Source organism: Myotis lucifugus, unplaced genomic scaffold, assembly GCF_000147115.1.
Source record: "Myotis lucifugus unplaced genomic scaffold, Myoluc2.0 scaffold_44, whole genome shotgun sequence".
Lineage (NCBI taxonomy): Eukaryota > Metazoa > Chordata > Mammalia > Chiroptera > Vespertilionidae > Myotis > Myotis lucifugus.
In genome coordinates this window covers 899,512-911,927 of record NW_005871092.1, presented here as the reverse complement: position 1 = coordinate 911,927, position 12,416 = coordinate 899,512, and the positions used below count along the sequence as shown (strand labels likewise).

General features: G+C 41.2%; 1 protein-coding gene across 1 annotated transcript in view; it reads left to right on the top strand.

Annotated features, from left to right (window-relative positions):
- Positions 1–12,416, top strand: part of SORCS1 (sortilin related VPS10 domain containing receptor 1) — a 290,995-nt gene that overhangs the window by 263,554 nt on the left and 15,025 nt on the right. The window contains exon 24 of the mRNA XM_006088177.3: positions 8,820–8,919. Coding sequence (XP_006088239.1) covers positions 8,820–8,919 — 100 coding nt within the window. The remainder of the gene's footprint in view (positions 1–8,819; positions 8,920–12,416) is intronic.

The window sequence follows — 12,416 nt, the reverse complement described above, 5'->3', positions numbered from 1 at the left end:
TGGCTTTTTCCCTCTAGTACTTGGAGCTTTTCCATTTATTTAGAATGAACCCATAATCAAGTCCTATGATCAGTAGTCTTCCAAGATGCATTTAGAACCCCCTAGAATAGCCTAACAACAACTCCAAATTACAGCATGGCCTACCTCCTAGCACATACCCTTCTTTCCCCTGCCACCTTGTCACCTGGCAGAAGGCTCACCTCTGTCATTTTCTCCAGGTGCAAGTAATAAACTCAGCTGTCATGGAAAGCCCTGCTGACCCCAACTTCATAGTGAACTTCAATGGAAGCAGGGGCAGCAGGTAACCCATCAGATTTGCATCTGACCTTGCTCAGCACCACCACACAGCATCCCACCACATTCTACAAATTATTACCTGCACCCGCAATTTAGTTGGAGAGAAAAAATGGATTATTTCTTATTACAGCATTGCTAATGAGAACCTACCGGGAAAGGAGATCTGAGGCCTTTAGGTCCTCCTCTTACTGATTGTCTGTGAAGTCCAGATCATAATCTTTGCAAGTATGGGATAGTCCAGGTTTAGAGCCAGCAAATTCCCTAGCTACCACATCCTCTGTGCATCTCTATTTCTCTCCATTTTTTCTCTGAAAGTATAATTCATTGTAGATGTTTTCCTTGGGGGGAACATGTAGAAAGAGGGGTAAGTTCTGTGAAACTTCTTTTGCTTGTGTAAGGATGTATCTTGTTTTGACTGTCTGTTTTCTCTGGAATTCTTGTTTCTCTGTCTTGTCTGAGTGCCTCCTACAAAGGCATTGTCAGAAAGCTGAAGGATGGTCCCCAGGTAGCCTGAGACCAGGTATTAATAGACCATTAATCAGAGACCTGATGGTGGTTGTCGTCTTTGAAGGCTGTGTGACTTAGCATTTGGCACATGTATAGGGAGTCCAACTACTTTATTAGAAAGAGCACAGGTTTGGAGAAATGTAAACAGGTTTCTAGTTTAAGCTCTATGAAGAAAATAGGACCAGAAAAGTTCAATAATTCAGCCAAAGAAACATCCATCTCAGAGGATGTTTGAGATATCATTAAAGAAACGATATGGCAAGGTACTTGTCCTATCGTGGATGTCCAGTATTGCTAAATGGATGGTGGTTAGGTTTATGGCCATTTAGGAGGAGAAAATATGGAAAATGCAAAAATAATTTAAGACTACTTGATACAGTCAGGGCATGTATTGGAAGAAAGAGGATGGTGGGAATAAGAGGAAAAGATTAATGAATGAAAGTATACGAGCGAACAAGGTCAGTAGGAAACAGAAAGAGCATGTATGAATGACTATACTGGAGTGAGGATGACACATCTAAGTCATCATGCAGATTTATAGCATTAAAGGAAAACAAAGTACCAAGCCAGAGATTGTAACTCTGTTTAAGGAATTTGCCAGTATTTCAGCCTCATTCAGGACGAAAACTAAACTAAATACAACAACCAAACAAATGCCCAAATAAGCACATGAGATCAGTTTCTTAGTTGGGGAGAATGGCGGTACCCTGGTGAAAAAGGGCAGTAATGGGATCAACATATAAAACGGCCAGGTGTCAAGCACCTGAGAAACATGGGTTGCCCATCAGAAACCTGTAGTTTTCCTTCAAAGAGGGGTCCTTTGACCCTTCTCTTTGACTCAGTGGCTTTAAAATGAAGGAATTCAGGCCCCAAGGTGGAGGTGTGACTTGCCTGAGGTGAAACAACTTTTATAGTTCTGTTTCTGCAACGGACTGTCTAGTCTAGTGCTCTCCTCGGCCCACATCCCATGCTACAGACATGGATTTGGATACCACTGTACTTCTGTGGGCCCAGAAATACCAAGTCTGATGCACTATACTAGGAAATGAATGAGATATGTTTTGCATTTGTGTATGTTTCTGAATGCAATTAACAGCTATCCAATTCAAACACATTGAAGGGGAAAAGTGAAGTTAAGAGCTTATTTAGTCGAGAAATCTAAGGCTATAGTTCAGGCATGGGTGAATTGTGGGTCACTCAGAAGTATCATCAAATTACTCCTCTTTCTTCCACTCTCCCTCTTTTTTCTATCCCTGTTCTTTGCTGCCATATGGGAAGTCTGCCTAAGAGTGAAGCTAACACTTAGGAAAGCAACAGTGGCCACAGGCACTCCCAGCTGCTGTTGAGTCAGCTGTTAATCCCATCCAGTGCCTCCCTGATTGTATCTCGAGAGCCCAGGTTGACAGTTCCCACTGGCCCGACTTGGGTGCAGTGGGCATCTCTTAACTCGCCCAATGGTCAGAGGGATAGAGTGTGTCAACCCTGGAGGGGGCTCCTAAATCAAGGACTAAAATAATAAAGGACATGGTTCTTTAAAGAAAAGGTTCTTTAAAGAAAAGCATAAGAAGAGAGAAGGAACACTGGGCAGGCCAAAGCAACTGACTCCCTTTGCAGTAAATTATACAGAAAGCCAAACCAAACAAAAGGATCCCCTGCCCCCTATTTGAAGGCTGTACTCTGAATCCCAGATGGAACTTGGGAAGGACTGACCTTATCCCTCCTCTTAATGCTCTGGCCCCTTTCTTGTAAAGATACAGCATAGGACACCCCCCCATAAGCAGGGGAAGAAATGGGACCCCGGCCAGATGAACCCTGGAGACTGTAAGGACAAGGCCCCAGCAAAGGGCTCCTGCCTTTCCTCCTTTAGCTTCCTCTATCAGCATTCCCGGGGGAGAGGGATGATGGCTTAGACGGAGCTATCTTTTCTGTGAAATAAATTGAAAATCCCCTCACAGTGAGAAGTACTTGACCTTGTTATCAAGCAACGTGGGCCGGGTTAATCAAGTGACCTCTGTCTGGGAGGGTTCCACCCGCCTTGATTTCAGATTTCCAGTGAGTGAGGAGAAACTGGCTTGCCCTTTGCTGGCCTCATCAGGGACAGCACATTCTGCTACCCTGAGGCAGCTGCTCAGATATAGAGCAGTCCTTCCCCTCCACGGCTGTGCCTCCTTCTCTCTGAATCATCAGAGGTAAGCAGATTGGTATCTGGCTTCCCCGGAGGGAGGAAAGAGCATCCTGCTCTATGAAGGTTGTTGGGGGTGCTTGGCTGGAGAGATAGGGAGCCTACCGGTTCTTTTGCAGAATCTGTAAAGGGCATGAAAACACTTAAAAGGAAGAAAAGGACTATGGGAAAAATGTCAACCACCAACAATGTATTCGAGCCTCAGTTGTTTGTGTTCTCATATACACTTCACCACAGATGCAGAGTCTAAGATTCAGGGAAAGGAAAGGTGGCTCTGAAAATGGAACAGTCTATTGGCAGCACTTTAAGGAAGTAAACATTTACTCTGAAATATAATTCATAAACTCAGACTATTTTTTATATGCCCACAGAGTCTACTTTGTCTGGATTTATTAATGTGAGGAGTTGAACCATAGAAATCCTCTGGAGTTCACAAAAAAGATCATTAAAGTAAGAAACCATAACTAAAAGTAGAGTAGGTAAGATTTGGCCCAAAAGTAACATGGCAAAAGGAGACCAAGCTTAGAGCTTGTTCTGAAGAATACGAGAGGAGGAAGTGTGAATGGCCAATCTATTTCTTCCTTATATCACCCAGGAAACTTCTTAGGCACTTTCATCACACTGATTATCTTGGGCGAAGAAAGAATGGAAATAGATGAGCTAGTGTTAACTAGAATTAGTATTTGGCCAGATTGCTTTCCCCACTAATTGTATGAGTTGGGGAAGATCTTCCTCTGTTGAATCTAAAAGATTCTTCAATTGCTAGTTGAAGGGACCTTAATAATGTAGCAGAATCAAGATTGATTGAGTAGGTCAGCTCCAAGGTCATTCCAGGAAAGTCTCCTTAAATATGGCACCAGGATGCTACTTATATTTAATAGGGTTTCCATTCCTTCTATCAGCTTCAGAGATAAGTATTTTAGCCCAATGTAGCTTTGCCATTGATAAGTCTGCCAAAGCCTCTGTTGAATCTACAGTTTCACATTTACCACTTCTCTGCATTACATGTTTTATAAATTTATCAACTGCTTTGCTGTCCTTCTACTTCTCTTTTTTCATGTTTCGGTGTTTGACACTACCATTCTACTAATCCGAGTCTGTGTTTGCCTCCAATTTGTTTTATTAAAAATGGTTTAGATGTTGAATGTGTTATTTGTGCAGTAACCGTCACCATTATTGACTACATATTTCCAGCTCACTGACTTCTGGATACACGGTAGGGTTGTTCCCATAATTTTCTTTGGTGGGCAGACCCATGTGACTAATTCTGGCCAATGACTTGGGAGCAGAAGTGAGAAGTGTCACTTCCAAGTTGAAGTACTCAAATGCCATTTGCAAACTCCTTTGCCCTCCTAGGGTGCTGTGAATGCAGCACTGAGGGCGCTGCTTCACCAGCCTGTATCCTTGGGTCAGTGGTCAGCAAACTCATTAGTCAACAGAGCCAAATATCATAGTTCAACGATTGAAATTTCTTTTGAGAGCCAAATTTTTTAAACTTAAACTATATAGGTAGGTACATTGTTATTAACTTAATTAGAGTATGCCCAAGGCTTAGGAAGAGCCACACTCAAGGGGCCAAAGAGCCGCATGTGGCTCGAGAGCCGCAGTTTGCCAACCACGGCCCTGGGTGATCACAATGAGCACAGCACCACTGCTGACCTGCAGTTTGAGCAAGAAAGGCACCTTCAGTGCTTCAGGGCCCTGGAGATTTTAACCTAGTGACTTCAGCCTCACCTCACTTGCGGTCATTGCTACCCTTAAATTTCATACTTGGTGAAGAAGATATGGAGAAGATTGGTGTTTTCCCTTCAGCAGGTCCCTCCCCCTGTATCCTCTTGAAGGTAGCTTTCCAAGTATTTTCTGGAATCCCCACTGTCTTCTGAAGTGGTACTTTGGGTGAAGTGTGAATTATATGTGAATCACAGGCCTATTCCACCACTTGGCAGATGCCAAGGATAATAAGTTGTTTCTTCGGTCATGATTATTTAGCTGAAGGAGACCAGAAAATGGACTGTGTGGGTCAGCAGCAGAGGGGGGTGGGGGATGACAGAACAAAGGATAAATGAGATTTGCTAAGACAGTACACTCTCACTGGACAGAAAAGTAAATTTAACTTGCTTCAGCGGGTCCAGTCTCCCAGCAAGCACACATTATTTCACTTGATTCTTTATCATGCAAGGTTTTGTCCTTCTCACCACACTTTTCTATAGATTCCAGTTTATTCTACTCCTTTCATAGCCAAAGACTCTCCCAAACGTTGCATATTATATTAACTGGTAAACAGACTGTGACCATTCTGAGGATAAGGTTAGGAGTTGCTTATTCCCATAGCTCATGCTGGTCAGCTGTCATGGGACTGGAGTTACAAGCTGTGTGCTTCACTGGTGAATAAGAGATGGCAGAGTAATGAATGAACTGTGTCTGTAAAACCTCCTAAGCCTGCCCAGCTCCTCCTCTTTCCAAATATCTTTTGCTCTCTTTCTTCCTCAGCTGGTTAAAGGAAAATGTTTCTGACGAAAATGCCCAGGGACTAAGAGTCAAACAGTATTGCAGTCTAGACTCAACTCTTCAAATATTAACTGGGTAAACTGAGGTATATCCTGTAAGGTCCATGTTCCTTCCCTAGCAGATACCAGCACTAACACCTGAAAGATTCGGAGTTAGAAAAACAAAACAAAACAATAAAAATATGCAATTGTACCAATATAAATTGTGCAATGCATAGATAATATACGTAAAACACATACATGACCATTGACCTGATGAAAACAAACACTTCTGTAAGTGGCATGGAAAACATTTAAAATATTGTCAACAGTTTGACACTCATTTATGTGAGTAGAGAAGTACATGGTTTTAATTGAAATGATTCTTGTATGCAAGGTGACTTTTATTTAGTTTTATCTCCGTGTATAATTTATTTCCTGCAAACGATGTGTTCTTCATTGCATGTCCTTTGACACAAGTTAAATACATGAAACATACCTTTTGCTGTTGGATGATTTTTTCATAGCCTGCTTAATTTGGTCAATGACACAGATAAAGCCAATGAAGCAATGTTATAAATGAAAACAAATAAAATTCTGGGAAGTTCATCATATTCATAAGGGACTATCTAGAAGTATGACATTCTGATGAACTTTATTTTCTTGTTTAGTTATTTATGTTACTCGAGGAAAAAAAACATTCTCAGGGATAAGAAATCTATATCACTCCACCTGGTTGAAAAAGAAAAGTCTTTCTCTGGCAAATACATATTCCCTTTTGTCCACATGATGGACCCCACAACACAGAGCAATTCCTTAATTACCTCTGATAAGTATTTCCTATTTGAATTAAAACATTTTCCTATAAATATAAGTGTGTACATGTACACATCTACATAACATGATAAACATATTTTATACATACATGATTACTACTATCTACATATTTCATATATATTTACACATTTCTGTATGTGTACATGTGTTCATTTCATAATCAAAACATTTATGATTGACCTCCTCTGAAAATCCAGGGTCAAATCCCTATAAAGACCTTACAAATTAAATGAGAAGAACAAGGTAAAGTGGGAACTGGGTGTCGCAACAATGTAGAGAACCCGGAGGAAAAGCATTCTTCAGTCTGTGTTAGAAATCCGCTCTTCCTGTAAACCCGGAGCATAATGAAAGATACCCAGTGCCCAGGGAAAAGAACAGCCTAATATAGAGAACAAAGCTGTTTTTGATGTAATTGTATGATGATCTTGTTTTTCTGCATGGTTTGCCAAATGGAAACGTTAGAGAGGCTGAGCTTGCACAGATCCCAGGTGCTCAGCCACAGGTAACTGACAGTCCTCCAGCAAAGAAGTTCATCCGCAGGGCAGTCCACTCTGTGACCAAGCAGAGGTTTCCAGAAGGGACTCTCAACTTCAAAACAAAGCCACCTGACCCTGCTTAACTGCTGAAAGAATCAAACGCATCATTTCTGTGACTCAGTGGATTAAATTAAATTCTATAAATATAAAAGGAAACACATATAATAATTTAGCAGAATCATGGTCAGGAAGCATTTAATTAGACTTAAAAGTAACATAAATAAATACTAAATTGATGATTAGAATATTAAAAATAAGGCAAGGTGACCAGATCATAATAGGAGTGAGCCCAGGCTAGTGTGGCTCAGTTGGTTGGAATGTTCTCCCATGCACCAAAGGGTTGTGGGTACCATTCCTGGTCAGGGCACATACCCAGGTTTCAGGTTCAATCCCCCGTCAGGGTGCATGCAGGAGGCAAGTGATCCATGTTTCTCTCTCACATCCATCTCTCTCTCTCTCTCTCTCTCTCTCTCTCTCTCTCTCTCTCTCTTTCCTTGCTAGTGTTCCCTCTCTCCCTCTCAGGAATGAAAGCACATCCTTGGGTTAGGATTTAAATAAAAATTATATATATAAAAGCCTAAGCTACCAGCCAATTAGCCAGTAGCTATGATGCGCACTGACCACCAGGGGGTAGACGCTCAACGCACAGGCATGGAAACATGGAACAGACTGATGAATCTCAGGGGGAAGAGAGAAGGGGGGAGGGCAGGAAGAGATTAACCAAAAATCTTATATGCATACTGGGGTCCCTTGGCCTGGCCTACAGGGATCGGGCCGAAACCAGCTCTCCAACATCCCCCGAGGGGTCCCGGATTGTGAGAGGGCACAGGCCAGGCCTAGGGACCCCACTGGTGCACGAACCCATGCACCGGGCCTCTAGTAATAATAATAATAGGAGTGTGGTGATAACTTTTCATAATTTGCTCAAAAATATAAGCAAAGCCAAGCAAATTGAGCTGGGTTTTCTACTTTAAACTGAACAGAGTTTTACTTTGACTTTAAAACCTTACCTTATACTCTTACTACCTAAATAAAGCTCTTTGCCCCATGTTGGGGTTAAATATTCTGAGACCCAGAATTCCCTGCATCTGTCTAGTACACGTGTCAGCCCAAGTAGCCGGTCAGCTGATGTCCTACACCTGAAACAGGGGTCAGCCAATTCATTACTTAAGTTGTGGTTGCACTTTGTTTCAACTATATAATGTATTATTTTAGAAGAACTACATTTGCCAATCAATAAATATTCATAAAGTAGCTATTCTGTGAAAACCACAAGGCATGGGTTGGGGAAGGGGTGGGCGGCATAGGGAGGAATAAGGTGGAATCTAGCAGTTAATAAAATACTTGTATATGAATCTCACCACAACGTATAACTTGTACATGTCTGCTTCTTTTAAGCTCTGTCTATAACAAATTTTAAAAACTGGGCATGACTTTTCTAAGCTATCACAGGAAAGTTTTTAATTGTAAAAAGTATTTGATGTACTAATTATTTGACCTATTTTGTAGCATTTAGTATGTAAAGTCAGGTCATGCTTAAAAATAATTATTTCTACCCGACTGGTGTGGCTCAGTGGTTGAGCTTCGACCTATGAACCAGGAGGTCACAGTTCTCTTCCCCATCAAGGCACATGCCCAGGTTGTCGGCTAGATCACCAGTGTGGGCATGCAGGAGGCAGCTGATCAATGATTCTCTCTCATCATTGATGTTTCTCTCTCTCTCTCTCTCTCTCTCTCTCTCTCTCTCTCTCTCTCTCTCTTCCTCTCTGAAATCAATAAAAATATATTTTAAAAAATAATTATTATTACTTCTTCATATTCTGGAATAAAGGCATCCTATTAAAACTTATTTATATAATTCACAAGCATACTATTGGGAATGCCTTGGTAAATGCAATACATATTTCTCAGCACATTTGTTTATAGTCAGTATGACAGTTTTGGTGGCACCCACTATGACACTGCTTCTTTCAGATATCGGAGCTACTGATCCACAAGCTCAACCAGAACTCGGTGCACTTTGAGCTGAAACCCGGGATCCAAGTCCTCGTCCACGCAGCACACTTAACAGCAGGTCAGTTTGCATGTCCCCTGTCTTTCCTTGTGGCTCTAGTAAAGGGGATTCTCAATCTATCCTTTTATCATAACAAAACTAGATGGTGCTTCTCCTTATCAGAAAGGCAACAGAATAAAGTGCATTTTCTTAGTCCTGGCGAAAACCAATAATGATTCACCTAAATACATACTCCTCAAATAATAGCAAGTTTCATCTGAACAGAAATCTTAAAAATAAAGTTAATTCTACAAATAACATTTTTTCCCGGTCTTTCTGCAAAACCTTATTTTCAAATTATTCATGTTACAAATATTTTTTTAAAGTTTTGAGATACAGTAGTCAGTGGAAATACCTGGGACTTAGCAATTGTACAGGGCTGTCGCCAGGAATTGAATCCCAAGTTGGTCATGATCTTACAAATTAACTAATGTCATTGAGTTTCTGTCTCTTCACCTATAGAAGGTAGGAGACATAAACCCTCTTCCTAAGGCTATATAGAAGTCTCAATGATAATGCAGGTAATCCCATGTAAATAGAAATAGCTATTATTGGTTGTATCAATACTAAATTAAATTAATATTTATTGAGTACTTATTTTTGCAAATTACTTTGCTGGTACAGTAGGAAATGATCTTTGTCCTCAAAATACATATGATCTGGTTGTGATGGGGCAAAGTTTTCTGTAGCAGTGGTGGTGGTGCTCTGAAGTGGGGGGATGGGCAGTGGTGGGGTATCTCAGTGAGTAATGTGCCTACATGCTCAGGTAGGGAGGCAAAAGGGCATACTTAAGCACTTAGAGTTGTCAATCTTGCAGCCAGACCAATGGTTTTCATCTTGGCCCCATCACTGACTCACTATATAGAACTTGAGAAGAGACTTCATTTCTCTGGGCCTTAGAGATGGCAGTAGCACCTACGTCAGTGGGATTGTGTGAGGATTGCGTTAATTTAAGTAATGCACTTAGAGTAATGTCTGGCAGATAGTAAGCTATTGTGTGTGTTTTTGTTTTTACTCCTTATATTATTAACAAAGATGTATAGGAAATGTAAGTCAGAAATAAATTATACCCAGTCAGAATGATACAGGAAAGGATCTTGGAGGACGTGGATGGATGGTTAGGATTAAATGCCAGAGATATTCCAAGCACCAAAGCACCAAGGAAGGAACATGGAATAAGTAGGGACAAAGAGCAAGAGTTTCCAACTTTAGTCTCTGGTTTCCTGGAGACTCTGGAGGTGTGCCTAGGTCTATAGGAAGGCCAAGAAGGTTGGCCTCTTTTCTCTTTATATTGTATTTTTTCCTTTTATTATGATTTCATAATTTTTTGTTATAAAATAATCCCTCTGTCTTAAAAGAATGAATATTTAAAAGTCACTATTCCTGCCCATCTGGTGTGGCTCAGTGGTTGAGCGTTGAACTATGAACCAGGAGGTCACAGATTGATTCCCAGTCAGGGACGGATTGATTCCTAGTCAGGGCACAGGCCCAGGTTGTGTGCAGGAGGCAGCCAATCAATGACTCTCTCTCTCATCATTGATGTTTCTCTCTCTTTCTCCCTCTCCCTTCCTCTCTGAAATCAATAAAAACAATTTTTAAGTCAATCTTCCTAAGCATGGGATATGGAGGTAGAGTGTGGAACTCCGCCAGGCTTGGCAGTGTGTACTTCCTTTGCTGGGCTTCGGGAAGGCTAAGAGACCTTTGAGCAGAGGTATGGCTGATTCTGAGAGTCACTTGAGGAAGATGACTCATAAGAGGAAGGAGGACTGAGTCAGGTTGATTTGTTATTCTACAGCTTGCTATCCTAATGCAGCCATTGAACAGACATTTATTGAGTGCCTGCCTGCTCTGAGCCAAGCAGTGTTCTCTGAATGGAATAGTCTCTGCCTTCATGAAGCTTCCATCACAAGGGAAAGCTGGGCAGGAAGCAAATTAACAAATGTCATGTTTTGAATTATATTGCTGATGAAAATGCCCTGAAGAAATAAGGTGTAAGAAATCAGAACTGTTAAGTAGCCCCTACTAGAGCAACCCCTTAGCTAAGGGTCTGCCTACTTATCTCAGGGCATTTGGTGATCTAAATTGGCAGTTTCCTACTTAGAAGGTTGACCTTTGGCCTTTGGTGAATAGTGGTAACTGACACATGACTGTTACACATAGCTGGTTAAAGCAAATGAACAATGTCCAGAAACATCATGCTAATAGCCATGCCACTGACAACTTTTGTCAAATCAGTAGAAAATAACTAATTGAAATAGTTTTAAATGGGTTTACTGCACTGACCTGTGTGCTCAGTGGTTAGAGTGTTAGCCTGCAGACCAAAGATCATGGTTTTGATTCCCAGTCAAGAGCACATACCTGGGTTGAGGGTTCACTCCTTAGCCCCAGTAGGGGCACATGTGGGTAACCAACCTATGTGTCTCTCTCACATCAATGTTTTTCTCTCTTTCTCTTCCTTTCCCTCCCTCCTTTCTATTGTCTCTAAAAATCAATGGAAAAATATCCTTGGGTTAGGATTAACCGGAAAACAAAAGGTTATTTGTTTATTTAATTTAAATGATGGTCCAATCTGTTCAGGGGGAAGACTGAACCTCATCTACTTCATCGCTTGGGAGGCAAAATTTGCTTTACAGCATGCTCACCTTCTAAATAAGCACTGTCTTCAGGCAGTATATTTTGCTTTCAGCTGGGTGCCTTGATTTCTTAGGAAACACTCCCCTGTTATTTACCAGGGGCCTTTGTTAGAAAGGGGAGCATCACAGATCAGAATAGAGACCTAACCTACTTTCCCAGTCTATCATTCTGGAGGCCACTAACATTTCATTCGTTTCTTCTCCCAAACCTCTCGTCTATCAGTTATGTTATGTGCCTGGTTTTTATTGACCTCATTCACATCACATTCCAAAGATGGTCAGATGGTCAGATCATGTTGCTGAATTTGAAATCTTACCTCAAATGTTTCTTAAGGATGCTTTCCTATAATGACATCTGGTATAAAGCTGGGATCAAGCTGAAAAATAAGAATAAAAAAGCAGGTATTTAATTGAAACTGGTTTGGCCAGTGGCTTGGCCAGAGAAAGGGATACAGCAAAGTCATCCATGAATCCATGTGGGAGAAAAAGCCCATTCCCCATAGCAATGACAGGTTTATTGTTATTGGTTTAAGCTCCAGGTGGCAAGGAATAATGCAAAATTCAGAAGATCTGGAAAATTTCCCTAATTAATGTTCAGAGTTTATTCCATAGTGGGGAATTTGGAGAGCAGGACTCAGATCTCTGGGAAGAAGGACCGGCCAAAGGGAGGGATATTTCTGGGAGCTCAGGTAAGCACACTGAGATTTGAATGAGAGCCCCCTGCAGTTTAGATATGTATGATGTGAGGTTGCCAAAGAATAAGACAATAACAATATAGTTCAAGGCAGAAGCCCAATCTTAAACGGGGCCAATTTGGATAGAGTGAGAAAAAAATTTGATTTCCAACCATTGTGGCTGTTCGAGGCTCTTCCCTGTTAGATTTAA